This window comes from Engraulis encrasicolus, chromosome 22 (genome assembly GCF_034702125.1).
Source record: "Engraulis encrasicolus isolate BLACKSEA-1 chromosome 22, IST_EnEncr_1.0, whole genome shotgun sequence".
NCBI lineage: Eukaryota > Metazoa > Chordata > Actinopteri > Clupeiformes > Engraulidae > Engraulis > Engraulis encrasicolus.
In genome coordinates this window covers 43,032,441-43,052,347 of record NC_085878.1, presented here as the reverse complement: position 1 = coordinate 43,052,347, position 19,907 = coordinate 43,032,441, and the positions used below count along the sequence as shown (strand labels likewise).

The following is a 19,907-nucleotide window of genomic DNA, read 5'->3' as shown; positions in this document are numbered from 1 at the left end:
ATGGAAAACTTGTGAATTATATATACGCTTCAAGTGGTGTGTAATCATCTTTTATGCAACATTTGCTTGCCAAGAATATATTGTGTAAATCCATTCTGACATTTTCATGGTGGTCATGAAAGTCAGTTGCAGTATGATACAATATAATATGCAGTGTTGTGGAACTTTCATGGTGGTCTTAATGGAAGTAAAAGCCTCTGTGACAGAGTACTGATTGAATCAGATATGAAATAGCATTCCACATTTAGTTACAGGCCTTATTGGCACGAGACATACTGTAAAAAGCAGGCAATTGAATCCATTATTCTGTAATTGGCCTTTTTTCCCAAGATGTCAAACATCTTCTATTCAATGCATTCGAAGCAGCTTTAAGTTGCATGCAGTGGCATAAACGTGTACATACAGTACATGCCACTGTTTTTTAACCTAAAACCAGTAGTCGTTTACACCTGCTTTACTTCAAAGCCGTACTTGTTTGACATCACTATGAGAAAAGGTAATAGCAGTCTGATAATCTCAAGCTGAACCAGTACAATAGAGCAGAATTCTTTGTCACTCCCTTAGGTGCAGTGATCTGGATCTGCAGAACATTCCCCAGAGCCCTACGTACTGTTTCAAAAATGTAGATTCAAATCCACAAATAGCCCATTATCCACCCGGTTCTCTCACGTGTGTTTACAGACATGCCATTCTTAGAGCTAGACGTTTGCGGCTACTCTTGTTTAATTGACTGTGCCGTAGTCTCCATTTTTGGCCGACGAGCCATACACATGTTTGTATAGTCTCGATTATTTACACACTAATCTGCATTGCCTGTCTATAAAGGGATCTAGGGATCAGTATAGTCTGAAAGCAAACTCGGCTGGAAAACAGGCAGCACTGTACTGTAAATGTGTCTAAGTGTTTAACCTCTGAAAGCCTTCACCATGACACTTGTTACTAAGATTGCTTCTAATATCTTTCTTCAACACTAAAAGCCAAACCTTTATTTATTTTATTTCTATTCACATGCTGATTTAAACACACACGCACGCATGCACACACACAGACACACACACACACACACACACACACACACACACACACACACACACACACACACACACACACACACACACACACACACACACACACACACACACACTAGTGTGTCCCAGAGCACAACATCAGCTGGGAATGGGAATACAAAGACTTTGTTAATGTAACTTTGCTTTTCTTATCCCATTATGGGGAAAGCCTCTTATGGGTCAAGCTTGCAGGGCTAACCAAAGCAGGCCGACCTTTGCATCTCTGTTTTGCTGCACGGGTTGGACACAGCATTGCACGGGCCCACAAAGAGTGCCTTTCTTCAGGCACACAGATTAGAAACTGCTCCCTCATCCAGCATCCCCACATGCCTATGAATCTCACCCTCACCCTCCTCCACCTCAACCCTCAACTACCAACCACCAGGCTCTCGCGCTCTCTCTCTCTCTCTCGCTCTCTCTCTCACACACAGACACACACACACACACACACACACACACGCATGCATGCATGTGCGCGCACACACAGACACACAAACACACACATGCATGTGCGCGCACACACAGACACTCACACACAAACACACACATACACACACACACATGCCTGTGCATGCACACACAGACAGACAAACACACACACACACACACACACACACACACACACACACACACACACACACACACACACACACACACACACACACACACACACACACACACACACACACACACAGACACACACACAGCACCTCATGGTGAAGATTTACCCAGGCCAATTACACAACCCTGTCATAAGGGAAGATTGTTTTTACTGTAATGAATGTTATGTTATTCATACTATAGGTGGTGTAGTGTTCATGTTGTTTTGTCATGTTTTTCCTTACTGCTGTGTATTGCTTATTGGCTTTTTTGATAGATACACAATGAATTGGATAGGAAGTAAGTTTGGCAAGGGGGTAGGAGTTGGGTGAGGTTGGGAAATGACCACATGGCAGTTTAGAGCCTGGGAACTTGTCTGGTCATTGCATAGATGTACTATACTGTATACAGAACAGTGTAGTAATCAGCTGTGCTATCCATGTTCTCATATCACCGGATTGATTTGAATATGATTTGGATGCAATGATTGGACTTTTTTAATTGTCAAAATAGGAGGAGATCTTTCTTCAGACCTATTTATCACACATCAGACTGAACCAATGCTTCATCATTCAAAGGACTGACCCTAAACCATGTGATGAAGTGCAGTGAGGTCCATTCAACATTACTACTGCATGTGTCGCCCCCTAGTGGCAACGCTTACAACACAGGTTTAAAATTTCCCAGCAACAAACACACACAGACAACAGTGTCAAAATCCAAATGGTTTCTTTATTTAAAGTTAAGTATGGGCCCTAACGTGTGTGTAGCTAAAGTGAAAGGAGGGAGTAAAAAGGGGGAGCTAGCTGGGAAGAGGAGGTGGTTCGGCACAGGATTGAAGGTCAGGGGGTTTGTGGCAGGCGTTCGGGGAATGGTGTGCAGTCTGGCCGGGTTGGTGCGTCTCGGGGTTCTAGAAGAGAGCACAATGGGGTTTAGACATAGGGCATAGGAGTATGTTTGGGGAAAGTGGCACTCACGAAACCGACTCTGGTCAGAGTCTGCTGGGGGAGGTTACTGCGTCGGACAGCTTTGGCTGGAAGCCAAGATGATGTCGGAACGCGCCGCCGTCTGTCTGGGCCGGGATGCGCCGCCGTCTGTCTGGGCCGGGATGCGCCGCCGTCTGTCTGGGCCGGGATGCGCCGCCGTCTGTCTGGGCCGGGATGCGCCGCCGTCTGTCTGGGCCGGGATGCGCCGCCGTCTGTCTGGGCCGGGATGCGCCGCCGTCTGTCTGGGCCGGGATGCGCCGCCGTCTGTCTGGGCCGGGATGCGCCGCCGTCTGTCTGGGCCGGGATGCGCCGCCGTCTGTCTGGGCCGGGATGCGCCGCCGTCTGCCTGGGCCGGGATGCGCCGCCGTCTGCCTGGGCCGGGATGCGCCGCCGTCTGCCTGGGCCGGGATGCGCCGCCGTCTGTCTGGACCGGGATGCGCCGCCGTCTGTCTGGACCGGGATGCGCCGCCGTCTGTCTGGACCGGGATGCGCCGTTCAGGGTTCGCCGTGTCGTCGGGGGTTCACCGTATCGTCGGGGGTTCACCGTGTCGTCGGGGGTTCGCCGGGGGTTCGCAGCGCCGTCGGGGGTTAGCAGCAGCAGGGCCGGGCAGAGCAGAGCAGAGCAGAGCAGAGCAGAGCAGAGCAGAGCAGCAAGGCAGACTTGGCAGCAGCAACGCCGACAGGGGATCCTCTTCCGGTGCGCTCTTCCTGATCTGCACAAAGACTGGCCTTTTTATACCCCTTTGTACAGGTGGGGGCGGTTAGACACATTAGCATGTGATTGGACAATTCCAGCACGCAGGCATAGCCCTGATAATTGTCTATTACTTTGTGCACAGACTACAGGGTGTCTAATTAGTCCCAGTCACAGCTCACAGGAAGCTGCGCCCATATATGGGCATCCTCAATTAGTGGCCAGAGTGGGGAGAGGCATTTTGTGAACTCTGGTGGAAACCCAAGTCCAGGTGCTCATTAAGTTACTTGGGCAATCATTAGTAAAATCCACAGCAATCAGGTTAGATAAACACTTAAAATGCACTGCAAACAGTTAAGATAAAAACTTAAATGCACTGCAAACACGTTTGGTAAAACCACTAAACACTAAGTTAAAAACACTCACTCAGTTAGAAAAGCACACGGGTTAAAAACACTGCAAAAAATTAGTAACTGTGGCACACTGTAAAAACTGGCCCAAACTTCATAACGTAGCACAGAACTTGGCCTGGTCCACTTGTGACACATGTTTTATGCGCCATGCTAATAACTACCAGTCTCAAGTTAAACGTTTCCTCTGTTTGCATAACCTTACAGCACAGGTGAGTCCTTAACTTCATGCGCAATGTCTGTGCATCCTGGACAGCCCCTTTACATATATAATTTGCAGGCCAATCTCGGGCATGGGAGTTTAATCCCGGCAAAGTTGCCATAAATCCCTTGTGAAGTTTTTAGCAAACTAAGAATTACGCAGCAACTGAACCACACACATGTTAAGTTGGATTAAGTGAGTTGCACGTGCACATGACACACACTTAAAGGGCCTGAAACATTTGATGCCCTCCCCCCTCTCTCTCTCTCTCAGTTTTTTCTTTTACGTACGTGCACGCGCACACACACACACACACACACACACACACACACACACACACACACACACACACACACACACACACACACACACACACACACAGGGGTGGGCCACCTGTGTGTTGTTCAGCCTCAGTCCTACACACACACACACACACACACACACACACACACACACACACACACACACACACACACACACACACACACACACACACACACACACACACACACACTCTGGTGCATGCGCTGGGCGGTGCGCAGCGCAGCCCCAGGCCAGGCAGAGAGGTAAGGTACCCTCATCCTCTTCTCTGTGTCAGCGGAGGGACGGCCGGCGCCGCCACTACAGTAGCCTGCAGAAGAGGACCAGCAGGAGCTAAGACAGGACAGGATGAATGGCAGCGAGCCGGAGCCGGAACCTGTCAACTACTATGACTACTCCGACTGGTACACGGATAACTTGGAGCCCACCAAGAGCCCACCGGTGGAGTGAGTACACTAACACCTCCTCGCCTCGCCTCGCTTTGCCTTGCTTCTACTGTTTCTTGTGTGACACAAGTCATTGTGCGTACAGTGTGTGAGAAAAATGGACTGCATGTAGGATATTACATGCAGGAGTAAGGAGTATAAAAATGTAACAACTTACCTTCCTTTTCTCTTGCCTTGTCGTCGACTGTATGTGAAAAGAAAAGTTAGCTGGGCTTTTTGTAAGATATTAAACACAGGGGTAAAGAGATCCCTTCTTTTTTGGGCCATAATGCCTTTATTAAAGACAGTACAGTTAGAGATTGGCAGGAAATGTGTGGTGCGAAAGAGAAGGGGAAGGATGGGGAAATGACCTCTGGTCACACTTGAACCAGGATCCCCGGATTCATGTTATGGCATCTTATCCTACTAAGCTACAACACTAAGTGTGACTCCTACGCACCATAAACATGTTCAAACATTACCAGAGTGCTTTGGGTATCTCTTGGTCATCCATTGGTCTACTTTTCTTGAATCCTAAATTGTTTATCAGCTCTGTATTCCTGGACAATACTGTATGCCCTTCGGAGGCCACAGTACAGGTGATACCCTTCTTGTTCCATAGATGTGTGGGAATACTTTACTACAATACACTTAACTATTAATTTGCAACTATTTAGTGTCATTTGTTATTTATTCATAATCAAGCTTTAGCTACGGCTTAAACAGACTTGTTGTGTTGTGCCTTAGCTGCTACATACTGTTGACATACTGTAGCAATACATTTGAAGTATATACTCTTTAAAGTTGTATAAGGTTTGAATATTAAGGATTGTGCACTGTATATTATCAGATAAAATGTTGCTATAAAAGCTAGATATTTTTGTGAAGAAACTAAAGTAGATATTTTAATTTATATTACATGAAAAATGCCGTAATTTCTTGCTGTTTCTTGACATTTTATCATTGGTTTTCATTACGCCTGTTACATGATTACAGTCTGTTGTGTTTCCTCTGAGCAGAAGAAAGCGCTCTCTGTGTTCTGTTATTAGCCTCTTTGTGTAAGAGCTTTGCAAAAGAGTCTTGCATAAATGCAGCTCAAGCTCATCAAAGTCCTGTGTCACCCCCAGAATTGTGGAGCCATGTGACCCCACAGCTGACGATCAGCTCTTCCACATATGCATAGCAGCCGTATCGGTGAGGATGTACACAGAAACACACACACACACACACACACACACACACACACACACACACACACACACACACACACACACACACACACACACACACACACACACCCATCACAGCCGTGTCGGTGACTACACACACACAAACAAATAGGCCTACATGCAACCAGCCATATCAGTGAGTCCACACAAAGAAACACATGCAAACACACACGCACGCACGCACGCAGCACGCATGCACACACACACACCGAAAGCTTAACTAAAGGTAAGTGAAATGCTATGGTAGTCCCAGTTCAACATAATGAATGTGTAATTTGGTTTTACCGCAGGTGGATTAAAAAAAAACAAGTTGTACGCATTGTGTAAAAACTAACCACCCATATTATATGTACATGTAGTAGCATTAATACTGTAATATGCTGAAATATCAAGCTGGCCTCACATTCCATTTGCACAAATGATTCACATGCTGCACCTCAAAATTCCACAGCTGATTAGGCCGCATTATGTGGCCCAGAATACACGTGAATCTGGAGAAACACAACCCACATTGTACCTATTGTGTCACAATGTAGGACAGGCTTCTAAGGACAGCTCCTTTCTTGCCTTTGATAAATGCACACTTATTGTACTTGTACAGAGGTGCCATTCTCTATCTCAAGTTGCCATTTTATTCTAGACAAAGCTGCTAGCGGTTAGCAGCTTAACCTTTGCATGTGTGCATAGCAAGTACAAGTACTGTACCAGTACATTGATATGTAATATGGATTTGACTGCTACAGAAGAGTAGTCTACATACATAATAATATATGCTACATGAAGGGTTCAGGTGCAAAATCTCCCTCTCTAAGTGCATTAGAAATGAGTATACAAAAATCAAGGCTGATTTTTGTAATTACTTTTAGGTGTTTTTTCATCTAAGATCTTCATATGCAATAGTAATAACATTTAATCGTTGTAAATATTTAATGACAGATGTTGCTGCAAATTATTTTAATGATAATCCAATGAGGTCGGTCTAATAATGAAAAGTAATATTGTGTGTGTGTGTGTGTGTATGTGCGTGCGTGCATGCGTGCGTGTGTGTGTGTGTGTGTGTGTGTGTGTGTGTGTGTCTGTGTCTGTGTCTGTGTCTGTGTCTGTGTGTTGCAGCTAGTTGCAGTGTTGGTCTTGGCTGCCATTCGCCACAAGACAACACTTCAGAACTTCAGGCGAGGGGCTCCCAGCGTCCTCAAGTAAGTGGTACAGTAGCTATTCAGCACCCTTTATTCACTATCATTAACGCTATTCAGCACTCACAACTGGCCTACATCCATCTCTATACCCTAGTAAAATAAAGGAAAAATTAAAATAAATACCGGTAAATGAAATCTATGACAGGCCTAGACTGGTGATCTGGCATACAGGGCATTTCCGGGTGGGCCAACACTCCTCAGGTGTAGATGCTGTTGTGCTTATTTTGTGTGTGTGTTTTTTTTTAGAGGTTTTTGTGGTCCCTATTCAGCCCAGCATTTACAGACCAGTTGTTATATCTTGCATGTAACTCTCCATGTCTCAGTTATTGTGGTCCTGGAGTGTGCATAGCTGTCCCCACATCTCCATGCAGGTCAGAGCACCAGCTGTTTTTTGCCCTGCCATGCCAGGAAACAGTAGCAATACTGTAATACAGAATACATAAAGCAAACAACTAATCCAGGCTGAGCTGAATTTCCCCCGACCCAAAGTCCTCCGTTTAAAAAAAAAACGGTCTCACTATGCACTGGCTGCTGACGTGGGTGCAAATACAGAGGAACCACTCTGGCAGGGTCTGTTTTTTACTCTTTAACTCTTAAGATCTGTCATGGCATGGTGCCAAAACACATTATGGACAAAGTCCATTAGTAAAGTACAGTAATACAATAACACTACAAAGATAACATAATTTGTGTTTTACAAGTGCAGCAATCAATGGCTATGCATGTTTGCATGTTTTTTTGGAATCTACACTGCATTGTCCACTGCTTTAACCTGTTAAAACATGGCTTTATACATTTGCTGTTATGTTCCAGAATGGCAATGGCATAGTCATAGTTCGTTAGAGTAGTACTATGGTAATTAACATTTTGATGACTATTAAAGCGTGCCACTGGTGGTAAGGCGTGCATTATGGGGCTACTGAAGACCACTATCAGTCTGAACTCAATTTTGACAAAATACTGTTTGTAGTTCCTGCACTTTGCCTTTATAGGGCAATACAGCACGGTTTTGGATTGTGTCCGTATTGTGTCATCAGATGTAATGGCTACCTGGTGTATGCCTTCCTGGACAATGGTAAATTGACTGTATTTATATAACATCTTTCCACTCCTTCGTACATTATACGCCTCACATGCACCCATTCACACTCACATTCACACAATGATGGCAATGATTGCCACACAGGGTGCCACCCTGTCAACAGAAGTAATTTGGGGTTGTGTATCTTGCGCAAGGACAAATGGATGGGGTCAGGGAAAGCGGGGCTTGAACCTGGTTGCCAAAAAGGCTCCTCTGCCACCTGAGCCACCACCGCCCCCCAAAAAACACCATACCTGATAGTGCATGCTTGCATGTCAATACAGAATCTCCCAATGCCAGGTTCTTACCGTAGGCCTGTTGAACTGAGCTTGGATACTCAGGTACAGTATACTCTACTCTTCTGCTTCCTGCAGTGCCCTGAACTTCCTGGACCACACCCAGAACAGAGGCGTGGCCATCGCTGTCTTCACACTGCTCTTCTGCAAGCTGTGTGTGCTGGTCCTTCATCCTGTCCCTCTGCCTCTCTCTAAAGACAACACACCAGCCCTCAAAGGTGAGACGAGAGAGAGAGAGAGAGAGAGAGAGAGAGAGAGAGAGACTTTATTAATCCCCAAGGGGAAATTGAATGCCACCTAGCCGTACACACAACACATACGTAACAGCAGGACAAGACAAATACATAATGAATAAAAAAGAAATAAGAAATAAGAAACAGTCCACCGTGAAAACACACAAAAAATCACCAAAACATTATCAAACCATCATAAAAACGCAAGAATTATTACAACATTAAAAGAGTACTCAGAAGTTGTTGTTAAAAAGTCTGATTGCTGCAGGAACAAAAGATTTCCTTAATCTTCCAAGGGAGGAGGAGCCTTTGGCGCCGACCATTTTTTATGAACATTCTCTCTCTCAGTGGGTGGTCATCCATACTCATCACACTGTTCAGTTTCCTTAACAGCACACTTATTAACACTGTAAATCAGTGAGGGACTATGATGCACGGTACTGAGTGACACATAGCACATACAGTACGTATGTAGGGATCCTTTTCCAGCATGGCCCATATCCCACACTTACCCCATTTTCCTCTCCTAAGTATTTCCCTTCCGAGTCTCCACTTTCCTATGCAAATAAAGCCCAAAATGGCTTTTAAAAAGGGTAAGATAAAACAGACTCATCGGATATCATCAGTCACTCCTGTCGGTCCTGTGTATGTCTATGTCCATGGCAGTGGTGTAGTCTACTTTTTTATGGTGGGTATACTGTATATTGGAGCATTTTTTGAAGTGGGTATACTGTATATATTTGTGCCATTCAAAATAATGGATCAATCAATTTTAAGTGGGTATACTGAAATCCCTGAAATTTAGAAGTGGGTATACTCCGTATACCCACGTTCTACGTAGACTACACCACTGGTCCATGGCATGGTACTGGAGAGAAGGGCCAGGGTGGCCCGAAACGTCACGAAATGAAATGGATTAAAAGGACAATAGAAGTTGTCTTGACTTGATTTGAAACACAGGCCCTAACCCTGATCTCACCACTGTAAAAGACTTTGTTTAGAGGCTTAATCTTTCAAGATCCCCACTCCCAAATTTGGTATTTTGGAAAGTTGTGTGTGAACCTAAATATACACTAAAGTGTATTGGTGCTAGTGATCCGTTAATGTGTATTGAGGGCAAGCATCACCAATGTTAGGACTTGTTGACATTTTAAAGGCCTGTTCATAGGACCACTTAAATGCCATTCACATCTGCAGGTTCTGTCATTGTGGAAACAGGTAGTACGATAGAGAACACTTTATTACGGTAATTAATTAGTCAGCCTACGGAGCTGAACAGACTTGCAGCTGTGCAAGGCGGCACACCACAAAATATGTTGTTAAACAAGTTCTTTTGTCTGAAAACACTGTGTGTTTTTCAGAGCTATGGAAGATTATTGCAATTTTCTACTACCCGATCCTCTACTACCCTCTGCTGGTATGCGGCACCCTCCGCAGCAAGATTGGCTATGTGTTTGGCACAATGCTGGCATGGACACACCTGGTCGTCCTATGCTGGCAGAAGATTGACTGCCCCAAAACTCCAGAGGTACAGTAAGAAACTATTATACGTATATGGATATTTTTGAAAATGCAATGGTTCACATAAACAGAGTTTTTGAATGCTCATGCTAAAATGCACCTATCACAATGGAGATTTTATTTTTAGCCACATGCCGTGTTTATATGTGGTAAACGGATAAAAAATATCAGCATTTAAAAATATTCGCATACGTGTAATCAGCACCTATGAGATGCTGCTCCTCTGAGGTGAATGCCTATGCACAAATATGTTTTTTTTGTTTTGCTTAATGGGATATCTTAATTGTTTTGTACGTTTGTGACTGTTTTTAAGATGACATTCTGCATTTTCAAATAACCCTGCATGACACCTTTGCCATTTTATTAGATGTAGTATACTGTCTTATTTGTCTTGAGAAACTTTTTTTCAAGACTTGGTATGTCAGACGTCATCTCATGTGAAGCCGAGTTAAACACTTTACTGTACCAGTCTTACCACACAGCCTCATAGGCTGTGCACTTTATCTTCTGAGATTCACTCCTAAACATCCAAACATAAAACAACAGCTGAACTCAAGATGACATCAGAGCATGCATGTATCCATTCCGGGTAACTGAGTGGGTAACCTTCACTGTTGTACCAGTGAAACACTCTCATGCTGTAGTTGTTGAAAAGACTTTACTACCCTATGTATACATTACTACAGCATTGCAAATAGCCTTAAGTAATGTATTTTGACTTTATCGTTGCCATTTTGGCGTATATGTTTCATCACATGCTCTTTAGAAGAGGTACTCGCATGCATACAAATGAATGAGTGCAGAAATTGATGTTTTACTAGATTTTAGTTGACAACATTTTGGCCAAATCTGTTTGAGGGTTAGTGAAGGAATGAAAACAAAAGCAGATGGACAATAGCTGACAACACTGAAGTGCCATTTTGTGTTTTGGTGTACAGTAGATTATGGTATGAGTAGATGGTGGCCGTTGTAGGCTTTTCTGCTCTGTGTCTCATGGTCTTCCTCTCTCTGCTTTACAGATGTATAAGTACTACTCCCTGCTGAACACACTGCCTCAGATGGCTTGCTTTGCCTACCTCGGTATCACGTATCCTCTGCTTTTCCTAACTTCATCAGATGTTCAGGATAAATACAAAGAGGTGAGAAGTGAGCAGATGCTTACTGTAGGTCTTCATCCTCAAATAACATATTCTGTTGTTGTTGTTGTTTGTGTGTGTGTTTTTTTTTTTTTGGGGGGGGGGGGGGCATTATTTGATCAGACAATTTGAGAAGACACAGGAAGCGTGCTGAGAGAAAGGTGGGGTAGGGTTGGGAAATCAAACCGGGGAAAGCCAATTTATGGTTGGGTGCCTTTGTGTACTTCGCCACAGCATCCCCAACTGTGTCACCAATGATCATATTGATAACCATTCAACAGCAAATGGCTTGTTTCACAAGCAATGTGAAATTCTACTTTCGAGATTAATGTTATTTATGTAGCTTTAGCACGTGGAGTTTACATGTGTCGCGTGCTGGATCAGCATAGCCACCGGCAGCATATGAAGTCCCTTTAACAAACACACCTCGGGGCTGCTTAGACTAATCAGCTTTGCATAACTGGCCCATGGAACGTCACTAGCCAGACTACTCAGCCAAACTGCTGTTTGCTCCATCTATTTGGGGAAAAACAACACAGTCACAATGCAGCGATTGTTTCACGCTGGAACGATGAAATATATCATTACATAAGCTGTGAGAGAACTTTTGCAAGCCTATCATTTTGCAATTATTTCCTTCTCTCCGATCACCTCGACTGTTTTTTTTTTGCATCTGTTGCTGTATTTTGGCTTTGATTGCATCAGAAGTCAAGATTTTATAACAATACAGAGATTGTGTAATGATGATGTGTTTTCAATCCCTTTTTAGGACGTAGACGATAACTATTACAAGACGTATGTGAAGTCTCTCCTAAAGAAAAGACCAGCCAAAACAAGGTGAAGTCTTTTTAAAGTGTTATGCATCCTGCAGAGAAGAGTTGTATTAATAAAGCTCTGTGAAATCATTAACTTATTCTCATCTGTTGTTTTCCTCAGCCCAGCGAGCAAAGACACCACCACACTGAAAGACAGAATCATTGATAAAGTCAAGTCATACATGTACAGGCCAGAGGATGGTAAATGTAACATGTATTCATTTCCAGTCATTGACTGCCACTTGAATATTCTGTAGAATAATCATTTTAGTCAATCTCTTTAAGTAGAAGGGGGAAGGATTTGCACCCACCTTGTAAAAGAGGATAGCAACTTCTTCAATAGATTTTCTTCAAGATCTTCTTCAGGCATCTCATTTTTTGATTTGGCACCTGCTGATGTTTTTCTCTTAGATTTGCACGCCCTCCACTACAAATCAATATTTTTACAACATTATTTTTTGGGGTGAGCAAATGTGAAATAGAACAATGTACTCCAATTACAGAAGGGTTTACAAATCTGATTGAATCTATTTTAGAGTATAATTGTGATATCAAAATGCGTGACTTAAATTAGCTTTGCTCTTGAAAGTGAAGGTTCCATCTCAAATAAAACTGCAAAGACACTCAGAATCAGACAATGTTGTTTAGAGAACAACTCAAACCACTTTGTAATCACTTTTGAACACAGTTTATTTGACTTTGTCTTTCCAGATTTCCTATTGCCATTGAAACTTGTCATCTCTGGAGCCGTGTCATTCATGGCCATCTACCAGGTAGTTCAGCACACACTCTTAAGCTCTGGTCAGATCTCTTATCCTGCTCTTTCATCCAAAGGTGAAATACTGTATGTATGGTGTTCCCTACTAAAAGGTAAAAAAAAAACTGTAACAACTTCCTATTTGAACTCAACTAAAATATTTCAAGCTTTACGTTCTTCACCAAACCTAATTCGAACAATTGCGGGCCACAAAAAATCTCTTGTCTCACCCTCAGCAGCCCAACGCAGACCACAGATGGAGTTTCTTGCCCAATCTGTAGACAATTGTTCTGTACTAATCCACTCTATTTCTGTATGACAAGCTGGGTAATACACTGACAAACAAACTTGAGCACTAAGGTATTTACCCTCTGGTTAATCCAAATGTTTAAGTACCTCTGTCCACATTTTATTTCATATAAAAATGGTGTTGGTATGACTGTGTGGCATTTTCAAAATTGACTGATTTCTTTTGTTTGCACAGAAAACAGGTTTAACCTGAACCTTACAGGATGTTCGGTTGATTAATATTAAAGCCACAGTGTATCTGTCTCCAAACATTTATTCTCATATTTAAACATCAAACACTGCTAAAGTGCACTGCTACACACACACACACACACACACACACACACACACACACACACACACACACACACACACACACACACACACACACACAAGTTTAAGCCTAAGTAGTACTTAAGTATGAGGGGCCTCTTGGACAATATACCACATCCCTAAAAGTATATGCATACAATCCTTTTATAGGCCTACATATATTTTTTCTCGCCCATGTAAATAAAATGGCTGCGCCAAGTGCATGTGCGAGGTACAATAGTGTGTTTATAAACTTTTGGTGATGATGTGAGACCTATTTCTGATATATTGCCTAGGAGGACCCTCATACTTAAGTTCTACTAAACAGTTTTTGGGAAACGCAGCTGCTCCGATATCCCCATCCGTCACTGCTCCATCCTAATGTTTGTTAATGAAATGTGCCCCCCGGTGGTCTCTTGTTGTATAGGTGATGCTGCTGCTGATTTGCTCTGTGATCCCCATCCTCCACATCGTGCGTGCCGGCATCAATGAGGACATCGCCTTCCTCCTGCTGGGCTTCAACATCATCCTGCACGAGGACCGGATGGAGGTGGTCAAGATCGTCATCCACTACACCTGGTGCCTGGAAAGTAAGTGGAGCGGCACATTATAATAATGTTTTGGAAATCACACCAAAGCAATTCAAATCACAGCAACACATTTCGAATCTTTTTAAAATCCTGGCATCAGGAAAGTGGATTTAATGGCATGATGTCACGTTTTGAAGATCACTTTTCAAATCATGATACACTACAACTGGTGCCCGGAAAGTACGGGGAATGACATGTTGTTGTGGTAGCCTAACAGGCCAGAGCATTCATTTTGAATTACTTTGTAATTCACCTATGGTCTGATTACGCTTCTCTGGGGAGGGTTTATTCTTCTACCAGACGGCCGGGCGGGCAATAAGGAAACGTACTTGGGCACATAACAACATACGTCATGAATGTCAACTATCAGCGATTGGTCCACTCATCTCCAACCAGAGCTGAGCTCACTCGTCCCACTCATGCGCTCCAGGGCATGAAGGCTCCAGACCAAAAATGAATTAATTTACGAAGTAAATGGCTTTAAGCCAAAAGTGCCCGGGCCCACCCAGTCCAGCCCTGAACCCTACCCTTGCGGATCATCCCCTCCTTGAGCTGGGCATGTAACTCCACAATGGCCTGTAACCAATACCCAGTATCTGAAAATCTGCTGGATAAAAAGTGACAGATCAGTGCAACGTAATATTTTTGCAATCACATTGACATACTGTACTACAAATGCTGTCTGGAAAGTGTGCAGCTGTATTTCAGTGCATTAGCTAAATAATTACTGTACATTTTCATGATGGACTGAAATACAGTACACCACGTTTTTAGATTGGATAGCGACAATTATGAACCATGAATAATTAGCGAAATGTTAATTTAAATTATATTTTAAATTTCTTTATATTTTTCTTCATATTGTCTTTTTTTCCTATTGCATCATTTTCCGCCAAGTTTAGATTTCGTGCACTCCAGCTTTTTGGGATTTTTTCCATATTGGTGCATTCTGTATGTTTTTTTTCTGTGTTTCAGTTTGCTACATCTGTGCTGCAACTCTGTCTGCTATGGTTTCGCTTGTCATGCTTTCAAGGTCTATGGTTTTACACAGGTATGTATTGTAACACACAAGCACTGAGTTCGTACAAGTTAAAAAACGTGCGTGTGTGTGTGTGTGTGTGTGTGTGTGTCTGTCTGTGTGTCTGTGTGTGTCTGTGTATGTGTCTGTGTTTTCCAATATCCAACCTCTTCTTTACCCAAAGAAAAAAATATATATTGGTGCTTTAATTTGTTTACTCCAACTCATGTAAGTAGCTTACAACTGCCAGACTTGAGATTAACTAATCAGACTCTTTCTGCAGGGATAATCTGAAAGTGTTGTACAAGGGAAGTATCTACAATGAATTCAACATCAGGAGGAAAAGTCGTGTCTCCCAGTTCAGTGTTGTGCACTGGATGGGCTTCGTTGGATCTCAAGCAGCAGTTGTATGCCTTGGTAAGGTCTCACTCATCTACAACAGGCCAATCATTGATGTACTGTAAAATTGCAATACATCAGCTTTGCACTTCTCATGGTACTCAAAGACGCTTAGCTACTATATGGATAGGATTTATGTACAGTATCCTATGTACTGTTTGGTCCAATTTTATCTCCAGTTTAAATTTCTAAAAAAGACAATCTACCTATAGCACTTTCCCTCACTTTTCTTACAAGTCCATATTCATCTGATAAAATGGTCTGTTATGGACTTGTAATGATACACAGGGAAAAGGCTTGAGAAATATTGACAAACACAACGGTCCCAACCAGGGGTGTCAAACTCATTTCAGTTCAGGAGCCACATGCAGCCTATCTGATCTCAAGTGGGCCGGACCAGTAACGTACTTCCTGCTTCATATTGGAATTCCATTGCTAGCCAATCATCTTGAGGTGAAGGACAGTGGGTGTACAGTATCAGGAGCATGACTGTACATGTACTGTACAGGTCATGACTGTAAATGGCGACCAAAACGACATTTGTTCTCAAGTGCTAAAAATCTAAAATGTCAGACAACTGTAGCAAATGTTGTAGCGCTGCCTAGAGACATTGCCCAAACAGATGCCCTGTGCTTTATTCCTCTATTTCTGTCCTTTCGAATAAGGCCAGTTAAGTATTTGTTACTGTAAGTATATATTTGTGTGTGCTGTTTGGATTGGCAGCCATGGCTATCCAGACGCTGGTCTTCTTCTTTGGTTTCCTGGTTCTTGTCTTCCTGGTCTTCATCCCCATCCTCTACGGACAGAATCTCATCTTCCTCCAGATTATCGGCATGCTGTGGTGAGATACACATGCACACGCGCACGCACGCACGCATGCACGCACGCACACACGCACACACACACAGAGCATGGATGGCTTTTATGTAGGGTGATGCCACATCACCAGCCCACATTATACAGGCATTCTGTATGTACCACAGAACAAATACACCATTATGATGAAAACACAAGTCATCTAAGGGGTTGCATGCTATGCTCCTGTGTACCTGTCAGGCCTCTGTGGCTGCTGCTGTTCCTGATTGTGGCCGTTCAGCATGCTGCTGCTCACTTTGCCTTTGTCAAGAAAGACGCTGGGACCAGGAATCTGGAAAACAGGTACAGCACACCACACATATACTAGCAATCTTTATATTGCTGATAAAGCTTAAGCCACTGTTGGTAAACATGACAATTTAGCAATCAGAAGAAAGAAGTTAATGTTTGCACCTCTAGGTTAACTGAAGCTGTTTAGCTGCTCCCTGGAGGGGGTTGGGTTAGGTACTTACACAATTACCCTGTCTGTCTGTCTGGCTGTCTGTCTCTCTGTCTGGCTGTCTGTCGCTCTGTCTGGCTATCCACTATCTGTCGTCAGCAGGGGGCACCAAAGACTCAGATTCATACTTCATTTGGCAAACACACGCACTTACACACTGTTACCACATCGATTGCGTCTAGCCTTGGCCAGGGTACCTCATTGGCCTCGGTTACATGGGACATTTATTTCCGAATTAATGATTTTGAATAGAACTTAATTCCGCTTTAAAAGCATCATGTAAACACTTTCCGAATCGGAATTAAGTTTATTCGGAATTAGAGCCCATCATGTACCTGTAAACGTAGGATACTAACTGTCAGTTCTGATTGCTCTGGTACTGATTGCTACTACCCCACCTCATTGGACTCCCCCTGCAGGTCTGCGTTGTTCCTGCTGTCCTACATGCTCTTCCTGATGAACATCGTGGTGGGGATGGTGGTGGGCCTCCTGAGGATGGCCGTCACCGCCATGTTCAACATCCTCCACTTGGGCCGCCTGGACATCAGCCTGCTCAACCGAGCGTCGGAGAACTTCGACCCAGGTGAGTCATCTAGGAGCATGTGCCAATTCACACAGGACTTTGATTATCACTGGAAGTCTGTGTTTCCCCGAAACTGAACTGAAACTGAATGTGACTGTGTGTGTGTGTGTGTGTGTGTGTGTGTGTGTGTGTGTGTGTGTGTGTGTGTGTGTGTGTGTGTGTGTGTGTGTGTGAACAGGCTACCTGTGCTACAGCCGCTTCCTGAAGCTGGAGGTGAGCCAGACTCACCCGGTGATGAAGGCCTTCTGTGGCCTGCTGCTCAGCACCAGCGGCCTGGAGTGGAGCGGGGCCGGACACAAGAGCAAAGATGCAGAGGAAGGTAAAAACACACACACGCGCACGCGCACGCACACGCACACACTCAATGTAAAATACAGGCGTGCAATACATTTATACTTTTCCATTCTTAAAAAACACAAATGTATGTACTGTTACATATTTACAAATAAGTAAAAGCACTAGGACATTTACTAGTATTGAATCTCTCTTCAGTAATGTTTCCCAATCCACGCCACTAACTCTCTCTCTCTCTCTCTCTCTCTCTCTCTCTCTCTCTCTCTCTCTCTCTCTCTCTCTCTCTCTCTCTCTCCCCCTCACAGCATGTACCACGCAGCCAGGCATTCCCATGGTGGATAAGAAGCAGCACAAAGCCTTGACGGCCCGCAGGGCACGTTACCGTTGGCAACTGTTCCTCACCCTGGTCAACAACCCCTCCGTGCTAGGCTACCGCAAACACTTCCAGTCCCCGGCCTCCGACAGCGCCATCAACGGGAGCCTCAACCGCCCCTCTAAAGAAGGCACTGCTAGCACTGACAGCCCTGCCTCGAATTAAAGGTAGAGTAGCTACAGCATGTCATTTTTATAGCAGTTTATTTCCAGAAATGTATGTTGCCCACCTTTCACAAATGTTACTTTTTCATGAATATTTACCACCATCATCAATTTCTATGTATTCATTATGACTTGGAAATGCACAGTTTTCAAAAATGGATTGCTGGATCTTCTCCATGTCAACCATTACAAAGCAAAACTTACAGTATATTGGTCATACCAGTAATTATTTACTTTATTACTAAGTAAATATTCATGAAAATATCTAATTTGTAAATAGGCAACATACATTTTGAAAATAAACAACTATTCTAAAATGACAAACTGGACCTTTAAAGCACCTAGCGCACAACCCAGTGGATGAACGCTGGCTTCTCGGATCAGGATTCTTGTTAGACTGGTTCCCAGCATGTTTGTCTGGAAAGAGCATAGTGTGTCCTCCACAAGGATCATTCCTATCACGGGAACTCAGCCACTATCGATATCCATCTGGCCGTCACAGGACTACTGTAGAGGATGCTGTTGTAACATGCGGATGTCTGGCTGTACAGTACGAGACAGCTCCTGGGGTGTCTGTTTGTCACCTCTGTCTGTATTATTGTACAATATTATATTAGAGTATGACTTTAGTTCTTCATCACCGATATCAGGCCTAAGCCAGACATGCAGTTGTTCGTTTTCTTAAAAAAAAAACAGTGGTCAGTATACTGTAGATAGGAAGACACAGTAGGTCAGGTCTGGTTCAATAGCATGAATCAGCCATGTTACATGCATTTAAAAAGGATACAAGGCCACCGTTTACGGAACTCTACAAAACATAAGTAGGCTGCTTCCATTTGTTTTATTTTTGTTTTGTTTTGTTTTATTCTGTAAGAGCCAGAAATATTTTATGACATCAAAAATGTACATGGTTGATTCGAATTGTGCTGCACTGTTAGCATGTATGTGTTGAATTTGTTATGGTATGTGTTTTCCATGTTTTCGTAAAAGAATAGTTTTCTTGAAATTCTTGTTTTCCTTGTTTTGTTCTCAACTATTCTTTGTTGCATCAACCTGCTGTTTTCGTCCCTAACAATAAAAACTAAAATATGCCATTACATCCAGTCTATGGAGTTTTTTTCTGATAAACTGTAGGAGTACATATTTATAGGGTCTCCTTTCATTTGTGGTGAATTGCAAAAGTTCGGTTAGCAGGACCTTGTCAGACAAAAATCTGTGCCAAAACGTTGCAATTGCAATTACTTTTTGACCTTGCAAATTAGGACAGTGTGCCACATTTTTCTTTGTAATATTGACCCTGTGGATATCTAGCGCACCTGGCCAAAGGAGGTGTGTGATAAACCTTCTAAAGGGGATATCAACAGACTAGAGAGTAGCAAAACAAGATATAAGCTGATTTCTTCCATAATAACAACCTTTGTAAAATCTGCAACAAATGTCATCCCAATACAATCTCAAATGAGGAGGTCTGCAAGAGGACAGACAGCTTGCACATGTCTCTTGATATGAAAAACCGCAGAGTAAGATGGCTTGGCCTTGTGAGGTGAACCCAGATATGGAAAAGAAATAGAGGCAGACACAGACCAAAGAACACCTGGCGAA

The 19,907-nt window shown here is 43.3% G+C and overlaps 1 protein-coding gene across 1 annotated transcript; it reads left to right on the top strand.

Moving 5' to 3' along the window:
* The first annotated feature begins 4,628 nt into the window (after positions 1 to 4,628).
* On the top strand, positions 4,629 to 19,391 carry LOC134439251 (receptor for retinol uptake stra6-like). The gene is made up of 17 exons (XM_063189148.1): positions 4,629 to 4,726; positions 5,833 to 5,899; positions 7,048 to 7,130; positions 8,586 to 8,725; positions 10,102 to 10,268; positions 11,281 to 11,400; positions 12,167 to 12,234; positions 12,334 to 12,413; positions 12,924 to 12,985; positions 13,997 to 14,159; positions 15,135 to 15,210; positions 15,461 to 15,594; positions 16,300 to 16,417; positions 16,633 to 16,734; positions 17,311 to 17,474; positions 17,653 to 17,793; positions 18,074 to 19,391. The coding sequence occupies exons 1-17, from the start codon at positions 4,629 to 4,631 to the stop codon at positions 18,304 to 18,306; spliced, it is 2,016 nt and encodes a 671-aa protein (XP_063045218.1). The 3' UTR covers positions 18,307 to 19,391.
* The last annotated feature ends 516 nt before the right edge of the window (positions 19,392 to 19,907 follow it).

What these genes read in the sequence shown, in the direction of transcription:
- LOC134439251 (XM_063189148.1), top strand. Translation starts at nt 4,629, where the DNA reads ATGAATGGCAGCGAGCCGGAGCCGGAACCTGTCAACTACTATGACTAC. An exon ending in TATGCATAGCAGCCGTATCG is followed by an intron (nt 5,900 to 7,047) that starts GTGAGGATGTAC and finishes TGTGTGTTGCAG; the next exon opens with CTAGTTGCAGTGTTGGTCTT. An exon ending in CAACACACCAGCCCTCAAAG is followed by an intron (nt 8,726 to 10,101) that starts GTGAGACGAGAG and finishes TGTGTTTTTCAG; the next exon opens with AGCTATGGAAGATTATTGCA.